Genomic DNA, 22,351 nt, shown 5'->3' with positions numbered 1-22,351 from the left:
CGGTCCGTCCAACGATGAAGACAGATTTATCGCACGCAATTCCAGAATGTTGATCAGAAGGGAGGACTCCCCCTCCGACCAAGTTCCCTGGGCGGACAGAACGCCCAGAACACCACCCCAGCCCGACAGGCTGGCATCCGTGGTGATCACCGTCCACGAGATAGGGCGAAAAGACTTGCCCCCCGACACCATCGGGGACTGGAGCCACCACAGAAGGTCCCTTCTGGTGCGATGGCCCAACGAGATTTGAAGATCCAGAGATTGAGGTCGCCCGCCCCACCTGGACAGGATCTCCGCTTGGAGACCCCGCGTGTGAAACTGGGCGAAGGGAATCGCCTCGAAGGCCGAGACCATCAATCCCAGACATCTCATGCACGTCCGCAGAGACGAGTGCGGAAAGTCCCTGAGGGACCTGACTTCCTCCTGAAGAGTTCAGAGTTTGTCTTCCGGCAGGAAGACCTTCGCCTGAACCGAGTCCAGGATCATTCCCAGGTAGGGAAGACGAACCGATGGACTCAGTGTCGACTTTGGAAAATTTATCGTCCAACCAAACTCCTGCAGAGTTTGCATTGTGACAGACAGGTCCTTCTCCAGACCCTGGCTGGTCGCAGACCGAACCAGAATGTCGTCCAGATACCCCAGGACAGAGATGCCCTGGGCTCTCAATAATGCCAGAACCGGTGCAAGCACCTTGGTGAAAACCCGCGGAGCCGAGGCGAGACCAAAAGGTAACGCCACGAACTGGTAGTGATCCTCCGCAAAGGCGAATCGAAGGTACCTCTGGTGACCCTCGAAAATGGGGATGTGAAGATACGCATCCTTCAAATCGATGGAGGCCATGAATTCCCCTGGAACCAGGGCAGCCACCACTGACCGCAGGGATTCCATGCGGAACTTGTGAACCCGCACAGAGCGGTTTAGAGCCTTCAAGTCCAGAATTGGACGAACCTTGCCCTCCTTCCTGGGCACGGTGAACAGATTGGAATAAAACCCCCGAAATCTGTCCCGATGAGGCACCGGAACCACCACTCCCTGAGCCCTCAGGTCTCGCACCGCCAGGTGCAGGTCCCGTAAACGCTCTGGAGACAGTTGAAGATTTGAGGGGAAAAATCTGCTCTCCGGCCGAGAGAGAAACTCGATCTTGTAACCAGATCGAACGATCTCCTGAACCCACCTGTCCCGCACGCGGGCCAACCAGGGTTGAAGAAAACCGAGCAAGCGTCCCCCCACCCCAAAACTGGGTGAGGGCGCCCCTTCAGGCCGCACTGTTATGGGCAGCGGGTCCGGACTGACCGGACTTCTGTTTACCAGACCAGGGCTTCTTTTGAGAGCCTTGTCCCTTGAACGGTTTGCCCTTGTAGTGCGACCGAAAGGCACGAAAGGACCCCTGAGGGGGCCGAAAATTAGCATGCTTCTTCCCAGAAGCCCCCTTAGCCTTGGGGAAATGGGGCAAGAGAGTGCTCTTACCTCCGGTGATCCCCTTAATCAACACATCCAAGGACTCCCCAAAAAGGCGAGACCCATTATAAGGCAGATTGGCTAAGGTCTTACGTGAAGATTGGTCCGACCAACACTTCAACCAAACCAGGCGGCAACCAAACCAGGCGGCGAGACAACACCGCCACGCTGTGTACACGTGCAGCCAACGGGACTAAGTCCAAGTCCGCATCACACAGATACATGACACCCTGGTGGATTTGATCCACCATATCCAGGGTCCCCGGCGAGGCCGAATCGGCCACTAGGACGCGCCTAAGCATCTGCGTCCAACTTGCGACAGCCTGGGCCGCCATGAGAGAGGCAAACAGAGCTTTAAGCATAGAACCCGTAACAGAATAAGTATGACGGGCAAGAGACTCCATTCTTCTATCCGTGGCATCACGGAACACCGGGGAATCCTCTGCAGGAATCGCAGTGGATTTGTTCAAAACCGCAATTGCGTGATCCACCGGGGGTGGTACACACCACCGTTCATCAGTGGAAGGCGAAAAAGGATAACGCAGCTTGAACCTACTTGGCACAGCAAAAGGTTTGCGTAAATTGCGCCATTGTTCCTTAACAGCGCGCTGAAAATCATTGCAGGGAAAAACCTGCGGCGTCCTGCGTTTTCTCTGCGTCCCATAAGCCGCCAAGGCAGCGGGGGGACACACTTCATCCTGCAAACGCAGCGTTTGTTTTATGGAAGCAATCAATTCATCCATGATTGCAAGCTCTTCAGGCGAGCCAGGGGGAGAATTATCAACCCCCTCAACCTCAGCCTCCACCTCGGACCCCACTAGATCCAGGGAGGAGCGGGACCCCGATAAGGAGACCCCCGCCATAACAGCCCCATCACCTTCACCCTCAGAATCAGAGGAAATAGAAACTCTGGGTCTTTTAGTAGATTGAGCAGCCACCAGCATCTACACCTGAGCAGCAAGGCCGGCCACAATAGTGGCCAAATCCCCCCCTGGGGGGGAAACAGCGGTCCCCTGGCTTTTCACCAAGGTGGCAGGAAATTTGCCCTCCTGAGAATCCATTGCCCCAATATGATATGCCGGAGAATAAAGGGTTAACTGCCCCTTTAACAAGCGCGGCGAGCGCAGCCCACCGCACCACACACAAGCACAATGAGACCCCCACAGGGACAATAAACTGACACAGGCAATGGATATAGCAAGAACAGAAGGATAAAACCTGAGGAGACCCTCGCCGCTGCCTCGATCGGTGTACCCAGGAGAAGAGGAAGTGATGAGACCAGGGCGCTCTATTAAAGCCTATGGGAGGCTACAAGAAAATGGCCGCCATGCATGTAGAACATGCGGCCGGAGCGAGTGCAGGCAAAATGGCGTCGTTTGGCGCCGAAACCGCCGCTCCTACAGTACAGTAATGCACATAACACCATCCATATAAAAAAACATGGCAGATCGCCGCAGCGATCGCTGTATTGTGCCCAAACATGCCACAAAACATGCCCCACAGCACACAGCTTCTCACACTGAACAAGGCTGACACAGACAGTGTCACACAGCTCCCCCCCCCCCCCCCCACCTTGCAGCCCGCAGCATGCAGCAGAGTGATAGGGAGACAAACAGTGTGAACAGAGGCAGGTTACACAGTCCCAGACTGACACCCCCCCAGACAGACAGGTCCCCACATAGATACACTTACCTCTCAATGGTGTGGGGGACCCGCACAGGCGAACAAGCCGCTGCACATGAGGCAGGGAGAGTCGCATACAAGACGCACAAAATGGGGGTTAAGAAACCGCACAGCGTCCAGTGAGGTAGCCACCTCACCAATCATCCCTGCCCCGAACAGGGATGGGTCGTTCACTGTCCCAGGAGCGTTACCTGACTGAACGCTCGATGGCAGGCTGGGAAGCCCCTGACCCACGACCTGTGACCAGGGAGATCAGCCCGAGACCCAGCCCGCATGATCCTCTTCGTCAGAAGAACTAATGCTGACAAAAAGAACAGCTAAGTAAAGAGAGAGAAAAAACTCAAACAAAAAATCAAAAAAGAAGAAAGAGGCTGGGGCACAAAGCCCCAGCACAGAGAGAACCAGCTACTCCTGACAAGCTAGACATTGAAACTGAGATATGGTTGCAGGAAGTAGGAGGGTATTGACTGAGGGGACCACCCCTTGAGGGTGGGATATGTTAAAAGCTTTAATGTTAACATATTCTGTTGCCTAGCTACTCCTTCGGAGCAAAGTCTAATACCCCATTGAGACGAATATGAAGAGGCGGCGACTGTCGGAGGACGTAAGAGAAAACGGATTTTAGCTTTTAAACACCAAGTGTCAAAAATAGGCCTGGTGGGTAAGTGGATAAAATGCAATGCAATATGGCTACCTGGAGAAGTTCTGTATACAGAATGTGTACTGACCACACCCCAGAAACAATTTCCTGCTTGTGTGATTGGCTCACCAATTTTAACAGAAGTCAGCCTAAGATAAGAGTCAGATTTCTGGCATCCCTTGCAACAAAAATGTCATTTTGAGTGGGATACTCCCAATAGGAACTCATCTAAAGGGATGCAGACCCAGCAGCTTTCCTCATTAGAGCCCTGCAACTGCCACAGCTGAAAGATAATTCTGAAACCGCTCCCATTTGACCCACTCAGCACATAGGCACAGAGAAAAATGATTTCTTTAGAATAACAAAAGGAAGGAATCTGCAACAAAGTTTGTTAAAATCTTTGCAATGTACAGAGATCACCCAGAGGGTAATGTTTTTTTCTCAACAAAAGTGGAGTTACACTTTATAGAAGAACTAGCAGAACTATAGGCAACAATTTTTTTTATAATTTTGAATAGAATAAGGGAGGGTTACACCCTTTGTAAGGTTTGTTTTTGTCCCATTGGGGAGATATTTTTATTTTTAAAGGTAATTTTAATAATGCTTATAAACATAAAAATGCACAACATACCACAAAGATGTACATAGGCAAGTGGTACAAAGGCAAGTGATACAAATACAACAGATGAAATCACTACAAGCCTAGGCTCTACCCAGAGAAATGTATGTCGGTGTGCAGCAAGTAAACAAAGCAAAAGGTCAAACAATAACCAGCTGGTGATATGGACATACAGTATCTCACAAAAGTGAGTTAACCCCTCACATTTTTGTAAATTTATTATATCTTTTTGTGTGACAACACTGAAGAAATGATACTTTGCTACAATGTAGAGTATAGAGTGTACAGCTTGTATCACAGAGTACATTTGCTGTCCCCTCAAAATAACTCAAAACACAGCCATTATTGTCTAAACCGCTGTGGTTCCTAAGGGCCTCAGTGAGGTATTAACCTATAAATCATTTTGTGAGATTTGTGATTTTGTTCCCTCTTTCTTTTATTTCTCTATGTCCTTTTTTCCCCCTCCCCTGTCTTCATCCTGTTTTTGTAACCTTATACCAAATAAACAATATACAGCTTCCCATTGTTCACGATGTTTGTTTTGTTATGATTTTTTGTATTGAATGTCATTACTGATTTAGAGCCGGTTCACACTACCACGACCAGAAAGTCGCCCCGTGACTTGTTTAGAGACTTGGAAGAGACTTGTGTAGAGACTTGTGTAGAGACTTGTGTAGAGACTTGTGTAGAGACTTGTGTAGAGACTTGTGTAGAGACTTGTGTAGAGACTTGTGTAGAGACTTGTGTAGAGACTTGTGTAGAGACTTGTGTAGAGACTTGTGTAGAGACTTGTGTAGAGACTTGTGTAGAGACTTGTGTAGAGACTTGTGTAGAGACTTGTGTAGATGTAGAGACTTGTGTAGAGACTTGTGTAGAGACTTGTGTAGAGACTTGTGTAGAGACTTGTGTAGAGACTTGTGTAGAGACTTGTGTAGAGACTTGTGTAGAGACTTGTGAAGAGACTTGTGTAGAGACTTGGAAGAGACTTGTGCACTACTTTGAAGAGACAGGCGACTTTGTCTGTGGGGAATGCCTGGCTAATCTCTTTCTTCTTCCTGGAAAGTCTGATAACAAGTCGCTTCAATTAAGATAAGGAGGCGACTCCCATTGAAGTATATGGGACAGTCGGATCACAGGTCGCCTCAAAGTAGTACAGGACCCTTTTCTGAAGTCGGAGCGACTTCAGTAGTGCCAATTAAGACGGCACTGATTGATTAACATTGCTTTTGTTATGTCAAGTCGCCTCACAAGTCGTGCTAGTGTGAATGGGCTCTTAGTGTCACACAATGGCAGATTTAGGCATTGTTTATATTTAGTGCTGTTACCCTTTTCTCCTTTTGTACATTGGAAGTATTTATCTTCATGTATTTGGCATGTTTGTCACATGTTGGGGTTGGCTTCCCCTGGAGAGGCTGTTCCCTGGTCGCTCGGTGTCAGGTCTGGCCGGGCTCTCTGGGCGGACATGCGATCCACTGGGCGGGTCTGTCCTTCCCAGTTGGGAACCTCCCCGCAATACGATGTCAGAGGCTTCTCTGAAGCCGCGATCGATCTGCGCATGCACAGTACACAGTGGACCGGAGTAGGTGACGTCATACGCCATTGGTGTGTGTGTGTGTGTGTGTGTGAGATTATTCACCTGCTGCTAGCAGACACTTAAATAGCACACACCAGCCTAAGCTGGCGGTGCCTGCTATTTACCACACAAGGGGGATGTGAAAGACAAGATCTTTTGAGGTGAGCTCTGGATGATCTCTCCACGCAGCCAGCGGGGTTTTATGTACTGTAAGCTTGTCCTCTGTTTAGAATATACAGGACTCTGTTTACTCCCCGCCGCTGGTGGTATAGGATATCCACACTCAGAGTGCCTTTTTTCCTCTCTCCCCCCGTGTGGAATATATACATTACGCAGTCAACTCTGGTATGTTTTATAATTTTTTGGGCTTTCAGCCAACCCCCATGCTACGGTCTTCAAATCTTTTTCTTTCTTCCTTTTTCTTTCCTTCTTGTTCCCCCTGTTCTCCCTCCCACCTTTTCTTTTCTCCTCCTCCCCCCCCCTTCCCCTCTTTCTTTTCCCCTCCTTTTTTCCCCTCCCTCTTTCCTTCTTCGTCCCCCCTGTGTTCCCCCTCATTCTGGGTCTTCCCGCTTCTTCCTTTTTTCCTTTTCCCCACTAATTTTCCTCTTTTTTCCCTCCCCCCTTTTTCTGTGACAGATTGCTGAATCCTGTGATCTCCTCCTGTCCTTCACTGAAAAGATTTGCCTGACTTGTTTACATAAGCAGGCGGGTCTTCTCACAGTTTCCCGACGATCGGGGAAGGGAGGCGGCAGTCGCCGCCTCTCCTCCTCCGGCCCAACTCCCGCTGTATCTAAACACAGCGGGAGCGCGCCGCCGAAATCACTAGGAGTCCAGCGATGTAGGTCTGCGTAGTTGGACCCAGGGGAGCCGCACTGCCGCGGCAGGATTACTTTGAGCAGTCGGCAAGTGATGATTATGTCTTCTTGTTTTGAATAAAAAATATTTTTAAAAAAATGTTTTTAATGTGATGAATCCCGTATAAAATGGTACTGTAAAAATCCCCCTTCTCCCTTATCCCCATTCCCAGGGACTTCTGGCGTGAGGAACCAGTCCCCCTTCCCCGATTTGCCTTTGGAATAGTATAGTTAGGGAAGCTGGACTGGTGGATGTGCACGTTTGTCACTTCCACAGCTTCACTTATGCCTGAGGTAATTGTAAGAGTAGATTCGATTTTTAGGTTTTTTTTGAAGGGGGACTCTGTCTTTGCGGCACCGGAGCTGAAGGTGGTAGAGTTTTCCGACGACCACTGTATGGTGTCTGTAGCCTTGAATGTGGCGGAGACTGCCCAGAAAGGGCGTGCAAATCTGGCGTCTAAATGGGACGCTGACTCTTCCGTCAGGGAAGCCAATAAGGACTTCACTCGGAACAAGCCTCGCTCCTTGAGAGCGGGTGATCCCACCTTAAGTTGTGGGAGGCAGTGACGAAGAGGTCCAAGGATTTCTTCCAGAAGATCTCTAGGTTCAGGGCAGTCTCTAAATACCGTGCCTACCTGGGTTTGCGTAGGCGTCTTGATCGCCTCCTATCTTCTGGTGGTTCTCAGGGGGAGATCTCTTATCTGAAGCAGCAGCCGAGGGAGTGCCAGTATGATTGTCATCCCTCCCTGACCCTTGAAAGGGATTACGGGAAGCTTTGCTCCCTGGATCCTTGCAGGAGTTGTGGGATGGCAGTGAGTTTGAAGACCATACACGGCCTGAAGGACACCTCGGGGTCCATGGTCCGGTCCACATCAGGGATTCTGGGTGTCGTGAGGGACCATTTTTACGGCATCCAGGGGCTGCAGTGTCTAGATGAGAAGGCCAGGAGGTTCTTAAACGAGACTCCGTTAGGGGAGGAGTTTGACTTCTCTGAGGCCCTTTTGACTGAGGACATAACAGTGGCTGAGGTAGAAAAGGCCATTGACTCATCTAAAAAGTCACCAGGGCCAGATGGGCTCATGACAGAGTTCTACCAGATCTTCAAGGGCCTGTTGCCCCCTCCTCTGGCGTAGATTTTCAATCAGTGTTTGGCAGAGAGCCTGTTACAGACCTCAATGAGAAGGTTAGCCCTTATCCTTTTATCAAAGGGGAAGGACCCGTCTGTAGTTGAGAATTGGCGCCCTATCGCCCTTCTTAACACAGATAGGAAGCTGTTGTTGGCAAAGGTTCTTTTCTTGCGTCTATAAGCAGTAGCTGGTGGGGTACTGTTTGCACTGTGCAATTCCGGACCGCAGCACCTTTAGTGCAGTCCATAGCATCCGGGAAGCTGTGGAGAGGTGTAGGGCTGACAAGTGTGGACGGTATTTGTTGGCATTGGATCAGGCCAAGGCTTTTGATCAAGTACCTCTGACTTCTTCTGGAAAGGTATGGTCTACCGGGGCGGCTGAACAATTGGCTTTGTGTGCTTTATATATAGGGGCTGAGAGCTTTCCTCTTGTCAACGGCTGGGTGGATCCATCCTTTCCTGTGGGCGCTAGGGTCAAGCAGAGCCCCCTTCTGTATGTTTTTGCGGTCGACCCCTTCGTTCGCAGGCTAGACTGCGGGCGTCTGAGGGGGGTTCTGTTAGAGCCCAGTGGGGACCGGGGCCCGGCGGGGAGGGTGATCGCCTATGCAGGTGACGTCTCAGTGGCATTTACAGGTGGGAAGGAGGCCCGTTTTGGGGAAACAGATCGGGGACTATTCCGAGGCATCCGGGTTCACTTGTGAACTGGGGCAAGAGTGAAGATTTCTGGATGGGTATGGAGGGCATGCAGTTTCCCCTCCAGGCTGTTCTACCTGTGCCCCAATTGGAAATCAAAGTGCTAGGCATCATTACCCGAAAAGAAATTGGCAGAGTAGACAGTTGGGTGCCACCCAGAAAATGGCAGCCTAGAAAGGCTGGAAGCTGTCGTTGACGGAAAGGGTTAGTCTGATTAAAACATACTTGTTGCCTGAGTTTCTCTATGTCAGCTCCGTATGCCTGTTGCCAGCATCTCTCTATGCGCGGGTTTGTGGTCTGTTTTTCCTGCTGTTGTGGGGGAAAAGAATGAACCTGATTAAGAGAGAAGTCACATACCGACAGATGGTTAGGGGGGTTGGACATGGTCAACGCTGTACTGTTCTACGCTACCATTTTTATTAAATTCAATCTACAGTCCATTTTACGGGACTCTCTGTGGAAATGTTTGTGAAAAGAACTGCCTTTTGCTCTTCCTGAGGGAGTCAGAGGATGGGGGGGGGGGGACCTGGGGATCTGAGGAGATCCCATGAGTACCTCTCATCCTATGTCCCACAAGCTTTAAAGGTATTGAGGCAGTGGCGGAAAACTGCTCTTAAGGTTGAGTCCACTGGCCGGCGTGAGTTGTATCAGAGGTTCATGACTTCAGACTTTTTGAAGCCTTTGTCTTTGAGAGACTGTCCTGAGAAGGTCCTTAGGGAGGGATTAGCCCTTCTGAATTCACCAAGAATTCCTGCAAAGTTCTGGGATCTTGCATGGAGGTTGTTCCACGGACGACTATTTGTCAGTGCGAACCTTAAGAACAGGAACCTGGGGGACCGAGGTTGTCCCCGTCCTGAATGGGCAGGGGTGCTGGAGACCATGGACCACTTTTTGGTCCAGTGCCCTTTTAATGTGGAGGTTCAGAGGGGGGTAGGGGGTGCTATTGGCTACCCTTGTCCCTAGCCTTTTTTGGGTGGTTGTATAGCGACTTCAGGGTGAGGAGGGGCTTTGAGTTGTCCACCCGTTATCTAGTTAGTACTAGTGTTTTGTATTACACGTGGCACGCTAGGTGTTTGGTGTCCACTAAAAAACCCTGCCCATCAGTGTGGTGGTTGGTGACATCCTCGGTGAGCTGGTGAAGGTGAGGAAAGTTGACAGGGACAGGGTTGGACTGGAAAGGTGTGCCCGTTTATGGAGGGGATTTCACTTTCAGCCGCCTTGAGGCCAGCCTTGTTCCTTGGTGGTGGTGGGTGTACCATCCTTTAGCACTCCTTTAGATTTTGTGTTTTCTAATCCTTTTTTTAGGGTAAGGCTGCAAAGATCTGGTAAGCCTGGATGCTCCGTCCTGCTAAGGGAAAGTTAAGATGCGGGTGGTTAAGCGTTGTTGGCTTGGGATAGGTTATGTTGAGTTTTGGGTTTTTCAGGGTAGGTTTCCTTTGAATTTAATATAGTGACTGTTGAGGTAGTGAGCCTCATGTAGCCCAAAATTTTAGGCCCAGTATTTCTGTGGACAAGATATGTTATTTTGAAGTGTTTGCTTCTGCTTTCTCCTTTTCCTGCCTGTAAATTGTATTATAGCAGCAGTTTCTTTTCAATAAAATAATTACAGTCCAATTCAGGGGAAGAAAACATTTTCCCAGACGTAGGGCCGGGGAGCGAAGCCACCAGAGGAGAGACTCCATCGAACCCCGATTCAACAGCATCAGATTGTCCAATGACAGCGTTAGCCGTTAGCGTTCCATTTGATCAGAATCTCTCTTTGCAAAGGTCTGGAGTGGAACTGCGCAAACGGAACCACCTCGAAGGTGGAGACCATCAGACCCAGCACTTGCATGCAAGTCCTGAGAGACAATCAATGGTTGGACAACAGGACCTAAACAGCCTCCTGTAGCTTCAGTAGTTTTGTCTGAGGAAGAAACACCTGGGCTGGCACTATATCCAGCGTCAGACCCAAATAGTCCAGCTTTGTGGACGCAGACAGTGCCAATTTCTCAAAATTCAGTGTCCCCCCGAACTCCTGCTAAGTTTTCACCGTAACCTCCAAGTCGGCTTCTAGAGCCGAAGAAGACTTTGCATGCAGAAGCAGATCATCCAGGTAACCCAGAACCGCGATCCTCTCTGCCATAAGGCACCAGCACTGGGGCCAAAACCTTTGTGAACACTCGAGTAGCTGAAGCGAGACCAAAGGGTAACGCCACGAATTGAAAGTGCTCCTCGCCCCCGCGGCAAAGCGAAGAAAACGCAGATACCCGACATATATTGAATAATGAAGGCAAACGTCCTTGAGATCACTAGAAGCCATCAGATCTTGATGAAGGAAAGCTACTACTGTGCGGATGAACTTCATCCAAAATTTCTGAACCCGCACAAAGTGGTTCAGAGCCTTGAGATCCAAGATCAGACGAACCTGGACTTCCTTCCTTCCAGAGAACTGTAAACAGATTTGAATAAAAACCTTGGAAACGTTCCCGTCTCAGAAATCGTCACAATAACTCCTTCTGCCAACAGGTCCTGCACTGCTCCGTAGAGGCCCTGTAGCCGCTCTGGAGACAGGCCTAAGTTGGAAGGAAAGAACCTTGCCGGAGACAAGGACCAATACTTGATCTCGTAACCTAACCCAACCAGTTCGTGGACCCATTTGTCCTGAATGAGCAAGGCCCATGGATCTGGAAAAAGACTAAGACTTCCCCCCCACCCCAGATGCGGGTGAGGGCACCCCTTCAGAGTGTGGAATGCTTGGCTGCAGAACAAGAAGCGCCCACTTTGGAGTTACCATTCCAGGGTCTCTTGGAGCCTCCCGCAAAGTTACAGGTGGATCTCGAGCCCTTTTGCTGCGATCCAGGCGGACAAAAGGGCCGCTTGCGAGCCGAAAAGAGTATAAGTAAAAGTAAAAGGTATGGACACCCCTAACCAGGAACAATAGCAGCATTAACCACTTCTCCAGGTCAGCATCATGTAGTCCCCCTACCCAATTTCATCCATGCCCCCAAACAGGTGTGGGGGGGGGGGCACAGGGGACAGGTGAGCATCCAAATTTAAGGGGGAACCCCGCAATGAGGAGGGGGAAGCACAAGGAGGAGGAAGGAAACAGGGGGGGCTACCATACCCAGGGGGAGCCCGCGACCACCCCAACCATTCCGCAGGAAAGGAGGGGGGACACTACTCACTCTACCACGGTCACTAGGCGGGCGCCACTCCCAATAGTCCACCGCACCATCTAGGAATGGGGTTGCTGCGGCATGAGGTACCGCTGCGACTCTGGTCGTGACTGCTGTCGTGACCAGTGCTATGCGACCTCGCAGGGCGTTTCACTCGCCGGTCAGTCTCCGTCCAGTGGGACTACGTTGCGGCCAACTTTGCACAGAGCTAATAGTTGGGTCGCGCTCGCAGACCAGACTGGGAAGACCGTAAGGATCTAGAATATCCAGTGCGTCACCCAGTCTCGCTGTTGATTGGAGTTCACACAGGAACAAAAATAATAAAGAAAACTGTAAAAAAATTCAATTTAAATAGGAAAAAATGCCAGGACCCCAGATGCCAGCAGAGAGTCAGGTCCTTACTCCTAAACTAGGCAGAAAAAACTGGAAGCCCTACAGCAGGAAGTGATGGTATACCCTCTGGGACTGCCCCAGGGGCGAAACCAAAAAGGTTTCACCAAGTCCTACTCCTAGAGAGCAAGAGAAAAAGCCCAATTGTCTGAAGATTTGAAGCTGTGTCTGTCAGTGAACGAAAGAGAAAAGGATTTTAGAGTAAGCTAAAAATCCAGTTTTCTCTTTTGTTCATTGATGGAACACCCCTTCATATCTTCATTAGATGGATGGGACGTCCCAAAGCAGTATCGGCATCAGCGGCCTGCAAAACTTAGAGACCAAAAGCAACATCTGGAGATGCAAAAACACCCACCTCATAGAACTTGGTGAATGTGTGTACAGACGCCAAGGTGGCCGCTTTGAAAACCTGGACCACTGACACCTGATGACGGAAAGCCCAGGAGGCACTGAGCGCCCTTGTGGAATGTGACCTAACAGGGAAAGGAGGAACCTGGCCCTTAATTGAATAGGCCTGCACCACCGTTTGCCCTAATCCATCTGGAAATGGTCGCAGGGCCATCCGTAAGGATAAACGAGGAATCTGATTTCCGAATAGACTCCGTCGCCATCAAGTACACCCTGATGGCCCGGACCACATCCAAAGACTGCAAGGCGACCTCCTTTGGCTGCTTTGGCTTGAGACATAACGAAGGCAACACAATGTCCTCATTCAAATGAAACCCTGAAACTACCTTCAGAAGAAACTACGGACACGGACGGAGCACCACTTTGTCCCTATGAACCACCAGATAAGGTGACCAACAGGGAAACGGAACCCAGCTCAGAGACCCTGCAAGCAGAAGTAATAGCCACCAAGAAATCAACTTTCTGTGACAAGGTAAGTAAAGGAATTTCAGGTATACTTCCTAAGGGCGGTCTTTGAAAGAGTGGCAGCACCAGGTTAAGGTCCCACAGAGGCACCAGGGACCGCACCGGCGGGGCCAGGTGGTGAAGCCCCTGCACGAAAGTGTGAACCAAGGAAATCGCAGCCAACGGCCTTTGGAAGAAAATTGTCAAAGCGGAAATCTGGCCCTCAATGGTGCCCAGAGCCAAACGCTGATCTACACCTCTGTGGAGAAACTCCAATAGACGTGATACTGAAAAGGGGGAAAACCACCTTAGACTCGCACCAATATGCGATTACTCTATAGTAAATCTTCAGAGAAGCAGATTTTCTATCTTTCAGCAGAGTAGGGATCACCGTTTCCGACAACTCCCTATCCTTCAGCACCTGTTTTTTAATAGCCAGGCCGTTAAAACCAGCGACCGTAAAGCAGGATGGAAGATCGGTCCTTGAGACAGGCTACCACTCTTACCAGACCCACGTACCAAGACAGACGAGGCCAGTCTGAGGCCACAAGAATCCCTTCTACCTCGATTCTGTGCAGAAGTCTCAGGAGAAGTTGTATTGGAGGGAAGGCATAAATCAGAAGATACCGATCCCAGGGGGCCACTAGCACATCTGGGTCATCAGCCAGAGGATCCCGAGATCTTGCCACAGATCTCTGAATCAGTTGAGACGAGAGGCCAACAGGTCCACATCGGGGGTGCCCCACCGGAGACAGTTGTTAAACACTTCCAGGTGAAGGGACCATTCGCCCAGAAACAGTGCCTGACCACTGAGGTAGTCCGCCTGCCAATTTTTCACACATGGAATGTGCACAGCAGAGAGCGCTGGAACAAAGCGTTCTGCCCACCGTAGAAAATCCGCCACTTCTTTGGCCGCCAGGGCACTACTTTTGCCCCCTTGGTGATTGATATATGCCACGGCCGTAGCGTTGTCCGATTGAATCCTCACCGGACACCCCTGCAGATAATTCATTCACAGGGACAAGCAAAGCCTGATCACACAAATTTCCAGGATGTTGATCGGTAGCCTGTACTCCTCCCTGGACCAGAACCCCTGGTGTCAGGGACATTCCAGTAACAGAGGAATGCACGCGTGCGTACAAAAATTTGTCAAGAGCGAACGCCTATGCACATGTGCGCGCGTTACCCGTTTAGTATTGGCGCCTAAATGGCATATAAGAAGAGCAGCTGCACATGTGCAGTGCTGTCTGATCTGCAGCTTTACCTGAGTTCTGTGCCTTTGTTTGATTCCTGTATTGACCGGGCTTGTCTGACTAAGTTTGCCATCTCTAGTCCTGACTCCAGCTTACCTAGACTCTGCTATACCTGCTTTCCTGCCCGATATCCTGCTCCCTACCTCTGCCTGCACACCGCCTTTTCTCTGCCTGCTGCTTAAACCATATTTGATTATCTGAACCGGCTTATCTGACCCTGCTCCAGGCTTTGCCTATCCATCCAGTGCCTAGTGACGCTGTCCTGCATCCGCACCGCTGTACTTGCTTCTACCGGCTACTCAGCAACCCAGTCCTAATCCAGTAACTCATCGGCTACTCATCTCGGTTGCCAACAGAAGACCAGCACAGGCACTCTTACCCCACTGCGCTCTCGCATCCACTGTTGCAACTCCAGTGGTGCCTGAGCCAGGGCTGTATGAGAGGTCTCCCTCTGCTGCACGTCAGGCTCTGCCACAAGGTATGTGACACCTGGGCCGATGTCGTGCCCAGGACCCCTCCCCACCAGAAAGGCTGGTGTCCGTGGTTCAGGACAGGGGAAGAAAGGATTTTCCTTCTCGAAGCACAAGGGAGTAGAGCCACAAGTAGCAAACCTCTGGCGCCCCGACAACGGGATCAAATTGTCCAGACTGTGGATCTTTGTCCCATTTGGTTAGAATTTCCTTTTGAAAAAGCCTGGTATGAAACTGGGCGACTAGAACAACTTTTAAAGTGGAAACCGTCAGGCCCAGACCCTGCATGCAAGTTCTGAGAGACGACCGACGGTTGAACAGCAGCAGCTGAATTGCATGCTGCACTTTTTTGATCTTTGTTTCCGGAAGGCAAACCCGGGCTGAGGCTGAATCCAGAGTCAGCCCCAGGAACTCCACTAAGTGGACGGAGACACGGCTGACTTTTGAAAATTCAGAGTCCAGCCGAACTTCCGCAGAGTTCTCACCGCGATGTCCAGATCCTCCTGCAGGACAGATGACGGATTCTGCTCTCAGGAGATCGTACAGGTACTCCAGTAAAGAAATCCCCGATGTCTGAGCAAGGCTAACACCGGAGCCAACACCTTTCTGAATACCCCAGGACCGGAAGCGAGACCCAAGGGTCGATGAAGGCAAGAAAGTCCCCTACCGTGTGAATGGATTCCAGTCTGAATTTTTGAAACCGCAAAAAGTGTTTCAGCTTTGAGATCCAGGATTGGACGAACCTACGCCTCCCTTCCTGGGTACCATGAAGAGGTTTGAATAAAACCCCTGAAACTGTTCTTACTGTGGAACTGGGAGTATTACCCCTTGTGACAAAAAATCCTGTACTACTCCTAGAAGGCAGTGAAGTCGATCGGCGGACAGACGCAGATCAGAAGGGAAGAACCTTTCCGGGGGCAAGGGTCATACTTCGATCATGTAACCTGACCGAATCAACTAGAGTACCCATTTGTCCTGGATAAAACGAGGTCCATGGGTCCGGAAAGAAATGAAGAAGTCGCCCCAAACCTATAAACAGGTGAGAGCATCCCTTAAGGCGGGGGAGGGCTTGTCCCCAGGGCCAGAAAAGCCTGCCTTGGACTTACCACCCCAGGGTCTCTTGGAAACCCCTGTGAAGGTGCAAGAAGATTTTGAACCTTTGTTCTGCGACCACGTAGGATGAAAGGGGCGCTTGTGAGCCGAAAAAATAGGACCGGGTTTGGGGTTAGGCTCTCTGCTCTTAGAAACCTGTGGAAGCAAGGTGCTCTGGCCTCCCGTGAGCCCCTTAATGATCTCTTCCATGGAGGCTCCGAACAGACTGTCCCCTACAAAAGGTAGGACCATCAGAACCTTTTTTGAAGGCTTGGTCCAAAGACCAACATTTCAACCAGATCTTGCGGGGTAAAGTCACTGTCACAGACGCTCTGCAGACCAATGGAGCTGCATCTAAAGAGGCATCACAAATGAAAAGCAACCCCTGTATCAACTGGTCCACCAACTCCACCATTTCATGAGGGTGCTGGCCCTATTTCAAATCCTGGCGTAAAAGTTTTGCCCACTCCGTCAAGGTCAGAGACCAAGGTTATGGCGAACACCAATCTTGGGATTGAACCCCCACAGTAAAATGATGGTGGACCAAGAATTCAGCCTTTCTATCCACGGGATCCTTAAAGAAGGGAGCATCCTCTACTGGCAGTAACGTGACTTATTCAGCCTAGAAACCTGGGAGTCCACCACCAGTAGACTCTTCAAAAGGATACCTCCTAGCAAAACGCTTAGGTATCCCAGACAGGTGTTTCGGACACCCCCACTGACTAGTGACAATCTCGTCAAAATAAGCAGGGAAAGGAAACACTTTAGTCGCTCTGGAAGGCCTGCTTTCTCATGCACGGTGGTGGAAGAGGAATTATTCTCACTATCCGAGCACTTTAGGTGCGTGGACACAGACCCCGTGGGGTGGCTTGCGTCCGTGGCGACAAATTCAATCTCAGTGTCTGAGGCGGCAGATAAAACCGGTAAAGGCAGAGGTTGCTTTCTGCTATGTAATTTCTGCAAAACCAGGTCCACTTTAGACACGAATGACTGTAGGACAACTGTCACAGCCGCCATAGCCAAGTGGAACCCCGTGGATCCCTGCCCCCTCAGAGTGGGTTCAGTGGTGAAATGTGTTCCACAGGCTCCATGATACCCTGGTGCCACAGCGAGATTCTCATACCAAAACAGGGAGACTCACCAATATATATATATATAAAAAACATATGACCATACACCAGAAGGCTGTGAAATTACCAAAAAACCCCAGCAGTACCACCACTACAATGAGAAAGAAACAGGCTGGGAGATACCGCCCAGGACTCACCACCAACACCACGACTCAGCCGCACAGGGAGAGGAGAGAAATGAGTCAATCTGCAGCATGCTGATCCCAGGAAGTAGGAAACGACTGTGCCGACATTAGAGGCCTCCTCACTCGCGCCATTCTACGCTGGTACAAGAAAATGGCCGTCGCTCCTGCCCATGAAGTCACCAGAAACATGGCCGCCAACACCAGAAACATGGTGGCGCCGCTCGCTGCAGCCAGAGAGCTGGCCTTGCACATCAAATAGGCATCCGGCCACTCACTGCACAGAGCGGACCGGATGCAACTCAATACTCACCTCACCTGATCAGTCCTTCAACTCACTGAGGTGACAGAACCTGAAGCTGTACATACACCAGCCAACCAGTAATCCTGACAGGAGCCCATACAGGGGGAACCACCACTGGGGGGGGGGGGGGGGGGGAGATGTGGGAGGGAATGACCCAGGAGACCTGACCCCTGGAGGACCCCGCGATCAGGCCCAGGTAGACCAATTTGTTGGATAGAGACAGAGATTATTTTTTAAAATTCAGCATCCAGCCGAAATCTTGCAAGGTTCGCACAGTGATGTTTAAATTGTCCTGTAGGACAGACAGAGGCTCTGCTCGCAGAAGGAGATCGTCCAGATCAGGGCTTGACAAATTTGCCTGAAATCTAGGAGCCAGCTAAAAAAGTTTAAAAAAAAAAAAAAAACTGGCTCCTAACAACCAAGCTTTATTTAATAAAACGGATACTAAATTTACACATAAATACCACTAGAACCCCACTCTCCTCTATAGCGCAATTGGATGGAAAACAGACTGTCTGTCTCTTTCCATCCGATGCCATCTGATCCGATCCACGGGATGGATAGAAAATAAAACCACCATCCGTCTGTTTTTGGCGGACAGAATCAGATGGCGGCAGATTACTGCTCCATAGAGGAGAATGAAGGGTCCGATCAGGTCTGCCTGAAATACTGACAGGCGGACCTGATCAGACAGCCCGTGTGAAAGCGGCCTTGAAAGCGGCCTTCGGCTGTGGCACGGCGATGAGAAAAAAAAAAGAAAGAAAAAAAGATTATATATATATATATATATATATATATATATATATATATATATGTGTGTGTGTGTTTATTATTTTTAATTAAAAAAAAAAAGAAAAAATTATTTTTTTTTTTTACATTTAAAAAATAAATTAATAATAACAACAACACTCCCTGTCCACTTACCTTTAAGCAAAGGTAACTGGACAGAGAGATGAAGCCTTAAAAAAACTTCCCTCTCCTCTTTGGAAGGAGATGGGAAGGCATTGACAGCATGCATTACTCCCGGTCACCACAAGAGGGCGCCAGTTCCCTTAGCCTCTCATCTCACAGAAGAAGGCCGAAAAACCGGGACCTCAATTTTTGGACGGTGCGGAAGTCCGTGCACTCGAGGAGGAGGTGGGGGGCGCAAAAGGGACAGGACCCCTCCTGCAGGGCGCGCCAGGTCGCTAATTCTAGTCGCATATGCGACCTGGCGCCCGGGGATTGTCGAACCCTGGTCCAGATACCCCAGTACCGCAATCCCCCTTTGCCTGAGCAAGGCTAACATTGGGGCCAACACTTTTGTGAACACCCGAGGAGCTGAGGCGAGGCCAAAGGTTAACGCCACAAACTGTTATATTATCATAAAATGTTCTACATATAATGTTACAGTAGCACAATGCTTGGTAGACTCCAGAGATTTGCAGCTATTTGTACATGGAAATATTGGCAATGTGTTTGCTAAAGAATGAACATTTAAGAAAGGCTTCTAAGTAGCAGGAGAATAGGAACATACCTGGCTCTTCCAAGAGAAACGCCCACTGGCTGAATTTCACTTTTATGAACAGGCTCAGGGGGATTGAAAGGAAGACGACTAGAAACACAAGGGAGTTGACGGTCAAAGCGCTCTACTTGGGCTGCAGTCCTGAGGAAGCTTCTCCCTGAAGGTGAAAAAACAGCTCACAGTAAATCTAACAGATAAATTCATCTTTTAAAAGCTGCATACATATACAATAAAAAAGAAAATAAAAATGCATGTGCAGATTGAAAATGCCACTTCAGCGTGGTTATTTAATCCAGATATTGACAACAGAAATAATTTGCAATTCTTTTTTTTTTTTTTAGAGTTTGGGTATGCCCCTTTAACCCCCACCACATTAATAGAAACAGTAAGGAGGCACAAGCAGTAGCAAGGTCTGGTTAAAAAACACCAGAGCCGCCACACCCTCAGAGCAAAAAAAATCCCTGAAGAAAAATGCAAGATCAGAAACACCGAGGATCCCTAATAGTCTAATGGCGCTTTTCCACTGCATGGAACCGAATGGTTCGGCTCGCTTTTGTGCTTTTCCACTGCTGGTACCGCATGGTACGGTGTAGGAAAGGTTCGGTACGGTGGCGCTTTTCCACTGCATGGAACCGAACGGTACCACCTCGATTGTGGTTCCAAGAGGTACCATATCCGGTGCCATATCCCACAATCCTTTGCATGCAGTCACTACTAGCCACTGATTGGTCAGAGAATCGTTGTTATCCCACCCACTTAACTTTAGTACTACTTTAGTGGAAAAGCAAACCATACCGTACCGAACCGATCCAACACCGTACCATGCGGTACCAGCAGTGGAAAAGCAAGCAGGGCCGAGTAGAGCCGAGCCGGTACTTGCAGTGGAAAAGTGCCATTAGGCACTGTCCCTAGGTAACACATGCAGGATAGTATAGCAAGAGAAGTATACTAATCTTTCTACAAAATATACCAACGTAATAAGCAGAATTTATTTTTAAGTGTCTGCATTATTTTATCTTTAACCACCAGTCAATTCTGACATTTCTCTCATACATGTAAAAATCTAAATTTATCCAAAATTTACACAGCTGTTTATCGTGAAAAATACATCGTAATGAATTTTAGTGTATACTGATAGATTTTGTACTACAGGCCTATGAAGTGAAACTGGGCATAGATGAATGCACAGAAGGTAGCTACAATCTTCCCCAGTACCATCACCCCGACTCCAAGAGACAGTAATTTTATGGCTGCTGCATCAACTACCAAGCCTAAGTACTCTTTTGTGTCAGAGTGAAAGTGGACATCTGAAGGTTTAGCATCAAGCAGAAAATCCCTCCAGGACCTGTATTGTCTTCTGGACATTTGACAACAGTTTAGATTTTTGTCAGTTTTCGCTAAAAATCAGATCATTCAGGTACCCCACCACAAAGGGGATAACCAGGATTGTCGACTCAAGAACCTAAGATTAAACTTTGTGAATACCTTGGAGGCTTTGGACAGGCCAAAAAGCAATGCAAAAAAAAAAAACTGGTGGTGGCAATCCTCCACTGCGAATAACAGAAATATTGTGATGTGTAAAGAGGCATCCTTGATACTCACTGATGCCAAGAAGTCCCCCCGATGAAACGAGGCAACCACACACCGGGTGGATGCCATCCTGAATTTTTCCCAACCTTTGGGAAATTGTTGAGACCCTTGAGGTCAAGAATTGGCAAGACATCTCCATTTGGCTTCAGAACCATTAACACTATTGGTAGAGATTTAGAATTTATAGTAATGTTATGAAGGTTATTTGATTTTGCCTTTGTCAAGAACAGAGAAGCTATCTTGCTATGTATGTATTTTTATTCTGAGATCTGAGTTTCTATGTTAGGATGTTGGGAGGAGTTGTGTGTCAAACATATATGCAAGAGTGGGTGGTTACCTTTATATTTAAACATATATGAAAGAGTGGGTGGTTACCTTTATATTTAGAAGAACTACCTTTTTGGGTATACAGTAAACCCCCCTCCATTGCGGGGGTTACGTTCCGGGCCCAGCCGCGAAAAGTGAAAATCCGCAAAATAGAAAAACCCTATTAAAATGCATTGTAGGCAAGTTTTTTTTACCGTCACTGTACGTGTAAAAGCATTTTAAGGTCTTTAAACACACTTTTAAAACAATAGAAACTCATTTAAACACATAAAAGATACTGAGAGACATAGCAAGAGCTACGGAAAACACAAAAATAACGGAATTTTTGTAAAATCTTACCTGTAAAAATTCCTCTCTCAGTCCTCCGACAGTCGCCGCCTCCTCTAAGTCATCACTGTTGGGTATTGACTTCCCATCCGCAGGAGTAGCTAGGCATATAGACTTAGTCCAAAGACATTCGCATATACACACCCATGGGGGCTGTCCCATCTGGTCAATACCCCTCCTGCATCACCACTCCCAACTCAGTTTGGTAGCATAGCAGTAGGTAATAAGAACTCCAAAAGAGGGGCGGGGGCGGCGACTTTCGGAGGACTCAGAGAAAGGAATTTTACAGGTAAGATTTTACAAATATTCAGTTTTCTCTTATGTCCTCTGACAGTCGCCGCCTCCTCTAAGTCATCACTGTTGGGATGTCCCAAAGCAGTATAGACATGAGGGGTGGGAGACGCAACCGTAGAAAAGGCAACGCAGTACCCACATCAGAGAAAGCAATCTTACATGCAGCGTAAGAGAACCAACTGGGCAACAGAAAAACACAATGCTCAACAGGAGCAACAATCCAGGAAAGCAAACAACAGCCAGGGACCCACAAAAAATTCAAGGGTCTTTCATGGCACTGCCGAACTGAGAACTTTGTGGCCAAAGGAAGCATCAGCTGATGCCAGAACATCTACTTTGTAGAATTCGGAAAAGGTGTGCACCGACGACCAAGTCGCAGCCTGCACACCTGGGGCACCGAGGCCCGATGCCAATAGGCCCAGGACGCACTCAAAGATCTGGTAGAGTGCACCTTAACAGGGAAGGGTGGAACCCGTTCCTTCAAAGCATAAGCCTGCTCAATGGTCTGTCTGATCCATTTGGCAATAGTTGCTGCAGACGCAGTCATGCCCTTCCGAGATCCCTCAGGAAGGACAAAGAAGGAATCCGTCTTCCGAAAGGATTCCGTAGACGACAGGTAAACCCTGATCGCCCTAACAACATCCAAGGAATGCAAAGCAATCTCCTTCAGGTGTTTAGGCTTCGGGTGTTTAGGCTTCGTACAAAGCGAAGGCAGGACAATGTCCTCATTAAGGTGGAACTCAGTGATCACCTTGGGAAGAAAGGACGGGGGTGGTCGCAAAACCACCTTATCCTTGTGAATTATCAAGTAAGGGGAGCGGCAAGACAACGCCGCCATCTCCGACACTCTGCGAGCCGAAGTGATCGCCACTAGAAAAGCAACCTTCTTCAA

General features: G+C 49.1%; 1 protein-coding gene across 1 annotated transcript in view; it reads right to left on the bottom strand.

The window, feature by feature from the left end:
* PIWIL2 (piwi like RNA-mediated gene silencing 2) overlaps window positions 1-22,351 on the bottom strand; it is a 727,256-nt gene that overhangs the window by 684,057 nt on the left and 20,848 nt on the right. Inside the window, exon 2 of the mRNA XM_082255773.1 lies at window positions 18,934-19,078. Coding sequence (XP_082111899.1) covers window positions 18,934-19,078 — 145 coding nt within the window. The remainder of the gene's footprint in view (window positions 1-18,933; window positions 19,079-22,351) is intronic.

This window comes from Pelophylax lessonae, assembly GCF_965119305.1.
Source record: "Pelophylax lessonae genome assembly, chromosome: 4".
Classification (NCBI taxonomy): Eukaryota; Metazoa; Chordata; class Amphibia; order Anura; family Ranidae; genus Pelophylax; species Pelophylax lessonae.
This window is presented reverse-complemented; position numbering and strand designations above follow the sequence as displayed.